We start from the raw sequence: 13,266 nt of genomic DNA, 5'->3' as shown, positions 1-13,266 counted from the left end.
AAGTTGTCCCTCGTCGGAGGCTCTGTCAACAATATCCGTCGCCGCTGTGCTCGCTTTCGCAGACGAATATTGATTGTGTTCTCACCGGTTATATATACTTTCTGGATGATCAGTATTGTGGCGACAGCGGCGCGATGAACGGGTACGGCGCTCAAGCTGCCTCGGCTTGGCAGGAGCATCACACTCCTGACGGCCGGGCCTATTACTACAATAGTTCAACCAAGGTGACTCAGTGGACTAAGCCTGAGGATCTTATGACGCCTGCAGAGGTATGTTATATCATCGCGCTGTCTTGCATATTAATGCTAACCACAGTTGGCGTGCAGCGTGCTCTTTCAAGTCAACCATGGAAGGAATACACAGCAGAAGGCGGCCGAAAATATTGGTACAATACCGAGACGAAGCAAAGCTCGTGGGAGATGCCTGATGTCTATAGGAATGCGCTTGGGCAGAGTGGTGGTCAGCCAAGCTATGGTCAGAACGGAGGCCACTCCCACGGCGGCTACGAACATCCCCGCGAAAGTCGAGATCATCGTGAATACTCCGGTCCTGATTCGCGCCAGGGAGGCTACGGTAATGATTCCAAGGCTCCGGCCTTCATTCCTGCCGCCAGTGACGAACCCGAGTTCGCGTCCCCGGAAGAGGCAGAGGCTGCATTCATGAAATTGCTGAAGCGCAGCGGCGTACAACCGGACTGGACCTGGAGCGATGCTATACGAGCCATCATTAAAGATCCGCAGTACCGATCAATCCGGGACCCGAAAGGCCGACGAGATGCATTCGACAAATACTGCCAGGATATGATCGTTCAGGATAAGGAGCGCGCAGAGGAGCGCATGGCCAAACTTCGCGCCGACTTCGAGACCATGCTTAGGCGACATCCCGAGATCGTTCACTACACTCGCTGGAAGACAGCTCGGCCCATGATTGAGGGTGAGACGATCTTCCGCTCGACAAATAATGAAGAGGAACGCAGACAACTGTTCGAGGAATATGTTGTGGGGCTGAAGAAGGCTCACAAGGAGAAAGAGACAAAAGACCACCAGAATGCTCTTGAGGCGCTCAAAGATCTCCTTCCAAAGCTCAACATCAAGGCCTACACCCGGTGGAGTGAGGCTCAAGATGTCATCTCTGCGGCGTTCCAAAACGACGAAAAATACCAGGCTCTCACCAAATATGATACATTAATCACCTTCCAGGACCACATCAAATCTCTTGAGCGTGCTTTAAACGAGAAAAAGCAGCACGAGAAGAAGATGAAGTACCGAAGAGAGCGCAAAGCTCGGGATGCATTCAAGTCACTTCTCTCCGAGCTTCGACAAGACGGTATAATCAAGCCCGGTGTCAAATGGAGCAACATTCATCCGAAACTGGAGCGAGACGAGCGATACACGAATATGTTGGGTCATGATGGTTCTACACCGCAGGAGCTTTTCTGGGATGTTGTCGAGGAAGAAGAGCGGTCCCTTCGGGGACCGAGAAATGATGTTCTAGATGTTCTTGAAGTAAGTGTTGCCACATGGGCCGGGACGCGTCATTGCACAGGTACAAACTAACGACCTCTGCAGGACAAACGGTTTGAGCTCACCCCAACGAGCGATCTCCAAGAGTTTCTGTCTATTATGAAGGATGATCGACGTACTGCTAACATTGATAATGACATCTTGCAACTGATTTTTGAACGGGTCAGTCTTCCATTGAACATTTCCGCCCGCTGCTGCCCAACTATAAGCTAACATGGGTTGTAGCTCCGCGAAAAACGCGCTGCCAAGCGGGACGATGACAAACAATCTGATCGGCAACAACGACGCGCCGTTGAAGATTTACGAGCACTCTTGAAACGTCTTGATCCACCCATTGTGTCGGGTGACACATTTGAAAAGGTACGACCTCGACTACTGAAAACAGAAGAGTTCCAGGCCGTCATTTCCGAAGACCTCCGAAGAGGCGCTTTTGATAAGCACATGAGGCGACTTCGAGAAAGGGAAGAGGATGACGCCGATCGTGGCCATAGGCGAGGAAGCCGTGTCTCTACTGAGCGCGAGGCTTTCCGTCGTGAAAGGGACCGGTCTAGAGGTGAGAGATCTCAACGTGGTACCCGTCCTGTAAGGCGCAGTCGTAGCCCAGAGCAGGACCCGTATGAAGCCGATCGGCGCAAAGCCATCGCAGAAAGAGAACGAAACCATCGCAAGTCAACCATGGCAGAAAATCTTTTGGCCAGCGACCGCGGGGGCCGATTGTCTCCGCCACCGCGACGAGAACGGGAACGGGAGCGTGACAGAGATCGTCATGCTGATCGTGATCGCGATCGCGACCGTGACTCTGGCCGCGACCGGGAAAGGGAACGAGACCGAGACCTTGACCGGCCGCCTCGTTCACGACGTGATGACGACGGCCACTATGATCGTGAGCGAAGGGACAGAGAGGATGAACGGGAGCGGCTGTACCGCCGCCGTATTGATCGAGGTTCGTATGATGAACTCCCCTATGGAGATGAGCGACCGTCAGGTTCACGACGTCGGCGACAAGATGACGATGACGACAAGTCGCGAAGAGACTCAAGAGACTCAAAGGTATGCACGGTTTCCTACAGTCACGCCGCAGATCTTTTCCATGGTATACGGCTAACATGCCTTGCAGAGACTCAAGAGAGACCGATCACGCGAACGATCCCCAGCCCGTGAAGCGCGCACACGTCCAAAGACTCCACCGGCTCCTGCCAAGGAGGTTGTCAGAAGCGGTAGTGAGGAGGGTGAAATTGAAGAATAAGCCCGCGGTTTCTTCATGTCCCCTTCATCTATATTGATCTCCTTACTTACTAGCACTTCTAGCCCAGATGGATATCAACTTCACTCCTTGCCCAATTTCCTTGAGTCTCCTCTATGTATGGGCTGTCTTGCAAGATTTATAGGCTTGCTGGGAGAAAGCGCCGGCTTTCCTTGTCATGGCCGTAGTTGAGAAGTGATAGTTTAAAAGGCATATTTATCAATGGAACCAAGTGCTGTGTAGCAATACACATTGTCACCTGCGAAACGAGCCATTTGTTGAAGACAGATTTTTGGTTTTTTTATTCAAATTGAAATCAGAAAGTATTGGATCCAGATGTGCTTCCCGCGAGGCTAGGAAGTCGGACGACAGTCATCCTGCTTGCTCCATTGTCCCTCAATCTGCGAACATCACCATGGCCTGTTTCGTCCCATCCTCCACCTCCCACTCGTGCGCGATCTCTACATCAGAGGAACGGTTGCGCTCCGTCGGGGACATTTCAAGGACAAGACAAGCAAATAACAAATCCACTCTCAAATAAAAAAGATGTACAGGCCATTCAATCCGCAGGACCAGACAACAGGGGATAGACTGCCGTCGCCGTGGTTACTCGTCTGGTTCGTCGTCCTCGCTGGCGCTGCTCTCTAGCGGCGTCATATCTAGACCGTGCCCACCGCTGCGCTCCACAGAGGAAGCTGTCTTTTGAACGCCTTCAACGCCGGGGAATGCTTCGTGGAAAAACTGGTTGTTCTTGTTGCCCTTTTCAGGAGCTCTTGTCGGGGGTTTCCTCCAAGAAGAACTACAGAACGTTAGTACATTATTCTGCAAGCATGAACAAGGGGGATATATGGAAAGTACGTACGAAATTGCCGCTTAGTTTCTGTTCCTGATCCAACTGCGACCCGAGCTTGTTGATACGAGGGCGGTAGTTGGTGGGGTCGCGACGGAAAGTCACGTCCAGGTTTTTCAGGAAGCTGTTGCAGCCGGTGAGTAGGGACTCGGGACGGTTGGCGTGGGCGTCGATTCCGGGCTTGCCGTCAAAGACGATGACGCGATCAGCAAGGTAAGTAGCCATGATGAAATCGTGCTCGACGATGAAGGCAGTCTTCTTGGAGTGCATGATGAAGCGCTTGATGACGCGAGAAGCAATGATGCGCTGCTCGGAGTCGAGGTAGGCGGAGGGCTCGTCGATGAGGTAGATGTCTGCGGGCATGCCGAGCGACAGGACGATGGCGACACGCTGCAATTCACCACCAGACAGGTTCTTGACTTCCTGGTCAATGAAGTCATCGAGCTTGAGGGGCTTGACGACATCGGTCTGGAACTGAGGGTTCAGGAAGGCCTGCTTGATCTTCTTGAAGAAGAGCTGGCGGACGGTGCCGTCGAACTTTGGAGTGATGGTCTGGGGCTTCATGCTGATGCGCATATCGGGGACAGAGGCCTTGCTGTCGGGCTTGAGCGCACCGGCCAGGAGGCGGCAGAAGGTGGTCTTGCCGGTACCGTTCTCACCCATCATGACGATAATCTCCGAATCAGTGAACTCGCCAGCGTCAATGTTGAGTTTGAAGTTGCCAAGCTGCTTCTCCATCTTGGGGTAGTTGAACGCACGGGACTTGTCAATGACGTAGTCGTCAGCGCTCTCGGCAAGACGGAAGGTGAGGGACTCATCACGGAAACGCAAGTTTTCGGTGGGAATGTGGCCGTCCAAAAAGATGTTGATGCCTTCTCGGACGGAGTGAGGTAGGGTAACGACACCGTAGACTGCGGGCTGGCCGTAGAGTACGCAAATGTAATCGGACAAGTAATCGAGAACGGACAAATCGTGTTCGACGACAATGACATAGTCATCGTCCCGGAGCAGAGATCGAATGATCTGGGCGGCACTCAGACGCTGCTTGACATCGAGATACGAGGAGGGCTCGTCAAACATGTATACGTCGGCCTTTTGCACACAGACAGTGCCAATGGCGAATCGTTGAAGCTCACCACCAGACAGGAGGGTGATGTCACGATCCATGATGTGGTTGAGTTCAAGGATTTCGGCAACTTCTTCCATGTTGCCGAGGGAGGAGCGGCTTGAAATGAGAGCCTTGACGCTCTTCTCTGGACCGCGAACAGCCTTGGGGATCTGGTCCACATACTGAGGCTTGACAACGGCCTTGAGGTCATCTTCCAACAGCTTGGTAAAGTAGTCTGGGGTTTTGTTAGATCACAGTAGCCATCATTGACCCATGTTGAGCTTACTCTGCAGTTCAGAACCACGAAAGTGCTTGATAACATCCTCCCAGTCAGGGGGGTTATCGAACCGGCCCAGATTTGGCTTCAGCTTGCCGCTGAGAATCTTCAACGCAGTACTCTTGCCAATACCGTTGGTTCCCACGAGACCAAGAACCTGGCCAGGGCGCGGCATAGGAAGCCGGTGGAGTTTGAAGCTGTTGGGGCCATATCGGTGGGTGACCTGGTTCTCGAGGTTCGTGGGCAGGTTGATGATGGTAATGGCATCGAAGGGGCACTTTTTCGGGCAGATACCGCAACCGATACAAAGACTCTCGGAGATGAATGCGAGGCGAGACTCGGGAGTGACTTCGATACAAAGCTTACCACTGCGAACAACAGGGCAAGACTTTTTACACTCTTGACGACACTTGCGAGGGCGACACTGAGGGGCGGTCAGTCGGTACGGCGGGGCACGAAGAGGCGGGGGGGAGACTGCAGAAAATCTTTGACGGGCTCGAACTAACCTTGTCGCTGTTGACAATGGCGATACTATCAGGGAACTGGTTAGCCTCAGCTCTAGACTGAACTTTGCAAAAAGTATACGAGTTGGGGTATTTGCGTACCGTGTCAGCTTGTCAGACATGGCGACAGCGGCGTGAGGGTCACGGCTTTGACGGACTTGACGGTGGGAAAAGTCTAGGGTAGGTGAAAAGTTTGGAGGGGCACAGAAAACAGTGGCCAGAAAATTGGTGGAGCCAGAGCAGGCGAATGAAGCTTGATTCGAAATGAAAAAAGGCCTCTCGCGTGCAGAGTAACCAGGCACGCGGTGCTCTTGGACCAATATGTTGTGAGAGAAAGAAATGGGAGGACTAAAAATGGACTGGAGATAAAATGGAGTCAAAAATATTCAGGTGGCGTAGTTTCTGGGTAGTGCACGCACACAATGCCAGCTTGTTTGAGAGTGTGTGGTCATCTATTTTTCTCGCCTTGTGAATCGTCGAGTTTTGGCGGGGCAGGGCATCAGCGGCAAAGAAATACTTTGGTACATGGCGGGGGTCAAGTGGCATATGTTGGGGAGTCATGATTGGACATGATGGAAGTTAGTAGTGCATGGTTCCTTTGCAGGGCAACTTGGTGCGAGAATACTCGAGGCAAACCGAGCACCATCAAGTCCAGTGCTCCTCATCTTACACCTCCCTACTTAAGTACCAGTTAAGAACTCCATTATCGATTTAAGCGCCTCCATGCTATGCTTATCCCATTCTATCGTTGCGAGATCCCAATTACTATGCGCGGCAGAGAAATGCCCCCGCCTTGTGATTGGCGGCGGCCCTGGAACGCGCGAGAGCCTGCTCGAATAGGGGGCCGAGGACTGGCGGCATATGCACAAACTTTTTGACCGGCGACATCTTTTTGAAGCAATGGCGCATGTTCAGCTTCTCGAAGTGGACGAAGGGCATCGGCTCGCCCGTGAGTAGAAGCACCGATCGCGATACAGTCTCGAAATCGCGAGGAAAATACGCGTCTGTGGTGGTGGAGCCATGATCGGATGTCGAACAGAATACGAGGATTCCAAGTCTGGCAGCTTCTTGAACCGCCTTCTTAAGTTCAAGTGTCTCTGCCTTGGCCTCGGGCGAAGGCAAGGGCTGCATCACTTAACCCATGGAGATAATGTGAACTCCACAGCTTGTCGCCCAGCGAATGGCCTATACCTGTTAGGTATCATAGTTTGACTTGGGCTTGAGTCCTATGAGAGCTGAATTCTTATTTGTGCAGCTGATGTGGCAGTGATCCGTCGCTCCCCGCTCCTCGCCCACTTTGGCGATGTATAAGCTCACCTCGGGGCAGATCTTACAAATAAGCATGGCCATGTATATCCCATGGTTGCTTGACGAGGTATAATATGGATTCACCAAGTCCGTCATTGATTTGGCGAACATTTCCCCGGAGGCGATCTTCCCATCGAAGCCGTCCCACATGGCGTCTATGCCGTCGTCTATGATCGCGATCTTGACACGGCCTGTCATCTGCGGGCTTGGGGTCTTTCTCAGCAGACTGGAGAAGTTGGCCATGCAGTCATACCAAGGGATTTCACTGCCGCCGAGTAAGTGCGTTGGCCAAAGACAGGCATCGACAGCGGAACGGATAGATGCTACTAACGCTTGCACATCACCCTCGATGCTCTTCATTTCGAATGGATATCTGATGTCCAGTTTGTCTACACCGTAGTACACTTTGACTTGGTTGTTGGTTTGCTCCTCAATCGCTTTCTTGAAGAACTCGAGGTATGCCATTAATAGGTCATGGTCTTCTAGACCCTGGGAATTATTAGCTTGGATCAGTTCCCTTGCTGGGAACTCGCCGGTTCCTCCTACCTCTTCAACGAAAAGCTTCACACGTTCAAGCTGCTGGGCGGCCTAGATCAGTAACAAAAGCGTCGTGGGAATATGGGACAATGACAGTCAACTTAGCTCGGGAAACTTTTGTCGATCTGACAAGCTGTGTGGACTCGCCCAACCCATCAGGACGGCATTGTTACCCGTCGAGTAGAGGGATATCTGCTTCACGCATCTAGTTGCATTGCAAATTACTTCTGTACTTATACCATTCGCTTCCAGTCCCAGATCTCTACATCGAAACCTTGCAACGCCTCCTCAATGCTGGCATCAGAGTGGGACGGAAATGACCTTGATGATCCTTCTGACCCCTTGTCTCCGTAGCCAGCTGAATACGACTGCAAGGTCAGAGCGACCACGTGAAAAGGCTGTTTGTCACCAGGATGTACATAGGGTGTGAAAGCGCTGGGTGGTTGACTCCTGCATTCAGACGTATAAGTAGATACCTACTGCTTCTTTCCTGTCCGGGATCTGCTGAAGACTCTACGGTGATCTGAGGTAGAACCACTTGTTTAAGTACACTTTCAAACCGCAAGTGCCGCGATAATCGGTCGAGATATGCTTCTTTAATAGCAGGGTGCTCAAGCCCGCTTAGGTTAAAATTGATATGCCGTTCTGAAAAGTCGGTGAGATCTAGGTCGTATTCAGGGGTTAGCTGCGGAACCTGAGACGCACCTCGACCTAGCTCATAAAGGCATGCCATAATTCTATCACGAGACAAGTTTCTCACACAGTACTGCTTGATATAATATCCTCGGGTTGGCGACGTCTATCCACACCCTGGTTCGCTTCTTATGCCTTGCTTCCCTTGACGCAAGGTACTCTTGCCGGCTACAATAGTGGAAACGACACGGCGGAAGAGCCTCTCCGTTCAACGTCTCCAAAGCTTGGGGATATTTGTCGACCAGCAACTTGACCAAGTCAAGCTGGTCCGCTGTTGAACAGGTGAACATCTCGAATATTCGACGGCTTCATGCAGTGGAGTATTGCCGTACATGTCCTGCTCGCGGAGAGTTGCCTCGTCGGCTTTGTTTGCGAGGTAAAGCGCAATCCTTGCATCTTGTCGAATGGCGTAGTGGACATAATTGCCCCGTCTAAGACCAAGGCATCTGATGGCAGCCTGAGCCTTGTGTAAATCCACTGATTCACAGAGTAGTTTAGTGGTCTCTAGGAGTCGCCTGCCGATGCTGAAGTCCAGTGGCGTTTCTCCTATGTCGTTGGTTTCCGCGAGGTCCCTGGTCATGACAAGACTGAGTAGTGGTTCAAAAATGTCGAGTTTGTCGTCCTCAACTTGTTCCAGCAAATGACGAATCACTTTGTTCCCATGTGAAAGCGGTCCGTCTAACGCCGGGAGCAAGCGGTCGGAAAGTTCCTTTCGCACTGGATTTTCTGGATCTCATCCTCCCACTTCTTCCTTAAGACGCTCTACGAGCTCGTCTTGGCAGCGATCGTCGTCGCCACGCCAATCACTTTCAGTTGCGTAATCGCTGGTATCCTGACCATCACGAGAACCCGAAGTCCGACCTGAGCGAGGGCTGCCTCAGGCCTTCAGGGCTCATTGACTTCTTGTATTCTTAGAGACCTCTGTACCTCGAAGGTCCCCTTGGAAAACCAAGGGCCTTTGATACCTCAAAGTTTGTCTATTAGATTGAATTGAACCTCTGTCCCAAGCCCACTCATACTGCCCTTGTCACATGATTTTATTGTTTACATGTTCCGCAGCGGTGCAACCACTCAAGTCACCAACCGTCCGCCGTCGTCCAACAACCGCATGAAGCTGACGAAAGACACCGGCCATATGACAGGAGGACCCATGTCTGACATGGCCAGCTTGTATTATGTAGATGGCCCTGTAGACAACCTGGAACGTCTTGCAGAATATCTGAACAAGGAGGATCTGGCTGAGGCAGCGTATATCGCACCAGCTGCATCTGTGCCGCTCACCGTTCAACCACTCGTTGCGCCGCAAACCATGGACGTGCCCACCGTAACGCCTAGGTTCACGTCGCGCCAGATTTATGTTGGACCAGAGCCTGCAGGGATAGACGCCAGCTATGCCAACTCACTCCCCGGAGGTCCCGGAGGGAAAGGCGAGGAAATAAGAGTTATCGACTGCGAATGGGGGTGGCGGTTTACGCATGAAGAAGGGGACAAATCCCACAGACGTCGGCTTCGTAAACCACGGCACTGCCGTCTCTGGCGTCATCAACGGGGACGTCGACATTTTTGGGGTTCTTGGTATTGCGCCGGAGGCCATCTTCCATGGCTCTTTCTCTCTCGGGCACCCCGTCGCCACTGCTATCAAAGCGGCGGCCGACAAGTTGCGGCCAGGTGATGTTATACGCCTCGAGATCCAATCCACCCAGGATCTTGCTTCTCAGACCTGAATTCTAGTTTTATATAACGAGACCGGGACAGTAGGCTCAGCTCATCGCGCCGATATTCGAACCTAGACCCGAACTCTGGCACGGTCTCCTTCCAGTTCTTCGCGGCTGGTATGTAGTTTATGAAACCGACCGACTTCTTCATTGATCTTTAATCCGAAATTTGTTGCTCATCTCTTACGCTAGGTAGCAAGTTCTGATGACACCATTACCATAACATCAGGCATGACAGCATTTAGTATGTTTAAGCCCAATTTTTCGTCTTGCTATGCCGTCAGATACTGTATCTCAGGCCCGAGTGCCGACCATATCGCTGAGTTCGATTAGATGTCCTCCAAAGGAAAGAATAAATGGCCGTGTTCTCGCTTTGGTTGACGACAAGTTCAAAGAGACGCTGCGCTGCGAGCACACTGATTGTCTAGAGCTTCTAAGAATTCTGGAAATTCCGCGACCTCTATAGTCAAGCTCTGGCCGATGCTTATACTTGATCTGTCATATCTGGTAACAAATTCGTTTACCAGGAATCAAGTTATCCTTGTGGCGGGCAATCATGGAGATGCATATAGTAAAATTAGACGTAGAGTCTCATCACAGCTACGCTACGCCGGAATTCGCGGACTTCACAGAATGCGTCGTCACCGATATCTCGCGTGTTCTGCCCATTGAAGCTAGACGAACCAGCTGTCCCGGCCGCATTTGTACTCGCCGTGAAGGACACCGCCGAAGTTGATGGCGAAAATACGGCCCATCTTGCATTGGACATCGACGTCAACTTTGGTGGTCTCGTTCGAGTGGATAGCGATGGAACTGTGCATATACGTGACATTTACATTTTGCTTCAACAAACCATTGGAGGCAATCAACGGCCACTCTAGTGGGACAGCAACCGAATCATTGCACGAAAGGTCCTAGCATATATCTCATTACTGGCATAGCAAGGGCCTGTACACCTACTTACAACAGGAGACGGCCATTCCGATCTTTTTATATGCTTAGTTTTGACATTGGCTAAATATTACAAGGAGGGTAGAAGTCGACAGGACTCTGATGCCAACACCGGACAAAGCGAATTACAGGAACTCCGGCGTTTACTGAAAAACAATACCCTCATGGATGTAGGGCGCAGCTGTATTTGGGTTCTGGAACACTCCTAAGCTGAGAAGCGAATGGAGCTATCCATTATGCGTTTGCAGTCGAGGTTGGGTGCCAAGATATATTTACGACGGCTCTTGAGGTGGCTATCAAGCGTGACGACGGAGACCTCATCCATGCAATTGTGGATTCTGGGACTGCCAACACTCATGCATTAAACATCTTAGCCTCTTGTACTATTTCACAAGCCGGAGAATCTGGAACCAGAGAAAGTCCAGGTTTTCACCAAGTTTACGCTGCAACTGCGCGAGCGGCCATCTTCTAGGGGCTAAGAAACTCGTCAGCCTTGAACTTTGCTTCGAGCTCCGCGATCATCTTCACTCACACCCACTCAGCCGCTTTCCATACATGAGACCATAGTTCCCGCTAGAAAGCTTCAGTTGATGCAGGTACACGTAGGATGGGTTGAGCTGAGCCCTCTCCTCATTGCTGCGTCTCAGGGTTCCTCGACATTGGGCAAGTTTGCGATACAACTCGATGCTCTTGCCACAGCATACTCCAGCTCTCTCACAAAGTCATCCTTCTTTGGTTTTTGTGATGTCTGACGCTTCCTCTTCCGGTTCTCGTTAGGCATTGGGGCTAAAGGCTGGCGGCCGTGGAACTCCGCGCGTTCGAAATCCACAACCATTAACCCACGGCTTGTTGTATCGTATAAAATGTTACGAGGCTCTGCGTCATGATGGAGAACACGCAGATTGTGTATTGCCTTGAACGCCACGGAAACGGTACTGCCAATGCCCGCTTTCATGGCCCGGTCAACACAGTCAAAGATCGGCTGTCCAGCCCAGCTGAGGAACATGAAGTGCGTATAAGCCCCGCTGTCATAATAGTATGGTTGGACCAGGCTAATAGTGCCGAGGCATACCGGGACATACTTCCCTTGGATGGGCTGGAGTCGGTTATACATATCGTTCTCGTGTTGCAGGCAGGCAAGGTCTAGGCCCTTCACGCTCTTAGCTATTAGTGTATAGCCGTGCGATGTTAGTCGCACCTTAAAGAGTGACCCACGAGAACCAGATCTATGGAGCGGCACGCAATTCGCATCCCGTCCGCGGTTTATAGTAAGCTGGTGTTGGACGAGCCGTAGAAACTCTAGTCGACTAATGCGCTTTTACCCTTGCCCGTGATAGCCTGCGTTAGGGCAGTTTTTGTCTATAGGTCTTTTATATGCTAGCCCTAGGAGACAACGTTAAGTACAAAATGGGCGGCTTTGTATCTTCGGCTTCTTCCCTAAACCTGACTCTTTCTGTTAGCCTCTGCGTTGTCCTTGATTCCTTTTACCGGAGCTCGTGTCCGCCGAAGAGAACGCTTTCCCAGTCGTGTGAGGTGGATTCGGCGTAGGAGAAGGAGAATCTTCGTTATCGTTCTCTAGTCGTCTAGCGCTTCTATTCGGTTACTAGTAGTTGGAGCGAGTGCGAATTAGCGATCTCTGAAATCCCTTCTAACGCTATAGCTTATAAGGGGAGGCACGTGGTTCCTTACGTTTACACTTTAACGGCGGGATATCTCTTAGAATATCTTTAAACTTAACATCCTAGATACCAAGCGTCTTAGCCTTATTATACTACGTCTTAGGCGGTGGTTTAGCGCGGAGAGACTGGAGAATGAAGGCGAAAACCTACGCGATAGCTGTGCGATGGAGCCTTGTCTTATTATCGTCTATTACGTTAAAATTTAGCACGCACACTAAAAAGTAGACTTTGGTAGGATCGTCTGGAATGTGAAGGAAGATGAATGCCTGTCCAGTGTATACATAGCCGTACTGAATGCCTTTACCGATTATATAAGAGAAAAGCTGAGTAACGATGGCAGTAGCGAGGCGTTTAGCTGTGAAAGTAAAGCTCTAGCCACTTTTGTTAATCACATCACGTTCCGGCTGAATTTCCGCCTTAAGCCTAGTGGTAATCTCATTAAGACTAAGCTTATGCGGTGCCTTGTATTCGATAGCAATAGCTGGGGCACTTTGGCTGTTCGAAGTCCTATATATACAGAACTAGTCCGCCCGATTTCCCTTTCCTCTTGCTTTGCGACGAGCCTTAGGAGCTGGCGGCAGTTGCACCTGCGTTATAGCATCGGCGCTATCTCTGCTCAACGACATGTGCTCCATAGACGCAGATATGGGGTCGTGCCACGGTTAGGAAAGCCGTAATCGAGGCGAAGGCCGATTTAAGTTAAACGTGTGAGAAGCGTCCTCCAGGGGTGACTATCTCTTTGCCGTAACGTCAAGTAGTAATTGGTGGAGGTAAAGGAAACAGAGGGGATTCATCTTAGCGCACTCCATGTCTCATTCCCTCACAGTAATATTAGTAACTATAAGTTTCATATAATGTTGAATTTCAAGACAGGTCGTT

The 13,266-nt window shown here is 51.1% G+C and overlaps 6 protein-coding genes across 6 annotated transcripts; 2 read left to right on the top strand and 4 right to left on the bottom strand.

Moving 5' to 3' along the window:
• Window positions 1-15: 15 nt before the first annotated feature.
• Window positions 16-2,769, top strand: PRP40_1 (U1 snRNP protein; the record flags this gene model as incomplete). The annotated part of the gene is made up of 5 exons (XM_066117413.1): window positions 16-269; window positions 327-1,505; window positions 1,569-1,685; window positions 1,749-2,573; window positions 2,641-2,769. The coding sequence occupies exons 1-5, from the start codon at window positions 135-137 to the stop codon at window positions 2,767-2,769; spliced, it is 2,385 nt and encodes a 794-aa protein (XP_065977198.1). The 5' UTR covers window positions 16-134.
• A 760-nt stretch (window positions 2,770-3,529) lies between these two features.
• On the bottom strand, window positions 3,530-5,626 carry RLI1_1 (Fe-S cluster-binding ribosome biosynthesis protein; the record flags this gene model as incomplete). Its single annotated transcript, XM_066117412.1, has 5 exons — window positions 3,530-3,565; window positions 3,629-4,959; window positions 5,011-5,425; window positions 5,508-5,532; window positions 5,607-5,626. 5 exons carry the CDS (start codon window positions 5,624-5,626, stop codon window positions 3,530-3,532), a joined length of 1,827 nt encoding a protein of 608 aa, XP_065977197.1.
• A 1,072-nt stretch (window positions 5,627-6,698) lies between these two features.
• J3458_002823 (uncharacterized protein) lies at window positions 6,699-7,277 on the bottom strand (the record flags this gene model as incomplete). The annotated part of the gene is made up of 1 exon (XM_066117411.1): window positions 6,699-7,277. The coding sequence occupies one exon, from the start codon at window positions 7,275-7,277 to the stop codon at window positions 6,699-6,701; it is 579 nt and encodes a 192-aa protein (XP_065977196.1).
• A 448-nt stretch (window positions 7,278-7,725) lies between these two features.
• On the bottom strand, window positions 7,726-8,082 carry J3458_002822 (uncharacterized protein; the record flags this gene model as incomplete). Its single annotated transcript, XM_066117410.1, has 1 exon — window positions 7,726-8,082. The coding sequence occupies one exon, from the start codon at window positions 8,080-8,082 to the stop codon at window positions 7,726-7,728; it is 357 nt and encodes a 118-aa protein (XP_065977195.1).
• A 1,008-nt stretch (window positions 8,083-9,090) lies between these two features.
• On the top strand, window positions 9,091-9,766 carry J3458_002821 (uncharacterized protein; the record flags this gene model as incomplete). The annotated part of the gene is made up of 2 exons (XM_007814332.2): window positions 9,091-9,483; window positions 9,527-9,766. The coding sequence occupies 2 exons, from the start codon at window positions 9,091-9,093 to the stop codon at window positions 9,764-9,766; spliced, it is 633 nt and encodes a 210-aa protein (XP_007812523.2).
• A 1,585-nt stretch (window positions 9,767-11,351) lies between these two features.
• Window positions 11,352-11,822, bottom strand: J3458_002820 (uncharacterized protein; the record flags this gene model as incomplete). The annotated part of the gene is made up of 2 exons (XM_066117409.1): window positions 11,352-11,733; window positions 11,791-11,822. The coding sequence occupies 2 exons, from the start codon at window positions 11,820-11,822 to the stop codon at window positions 11,352-11,354; spliced, it is 414 nt and encodes a 137-aa protein (XP_065977194.1).
• Between the last annotated feature and the right edge of the window lie 1,444 nt (window positions 11,823-13,266).

This window comes from Metarhizium acridum (assembly GCF_019434415.1).
Source record: "Metarhizium acridum strain ARSEF 324 chromosome Unknown scaffold_13, whole genome shotgun sequence".
Taxonomy (NCBI): domain Eukaryota; kingdom Fungi; phylum Ascomycota; class Sordariomycetes; order Hypocreales; family Clavicipitaceae; genus Metarhizium; species Metarhizium acridum.
Note: the sequence above shows the minus strand (reverse complement) of the source record. Positions and strands in the feature narration are given on the sequence as shown.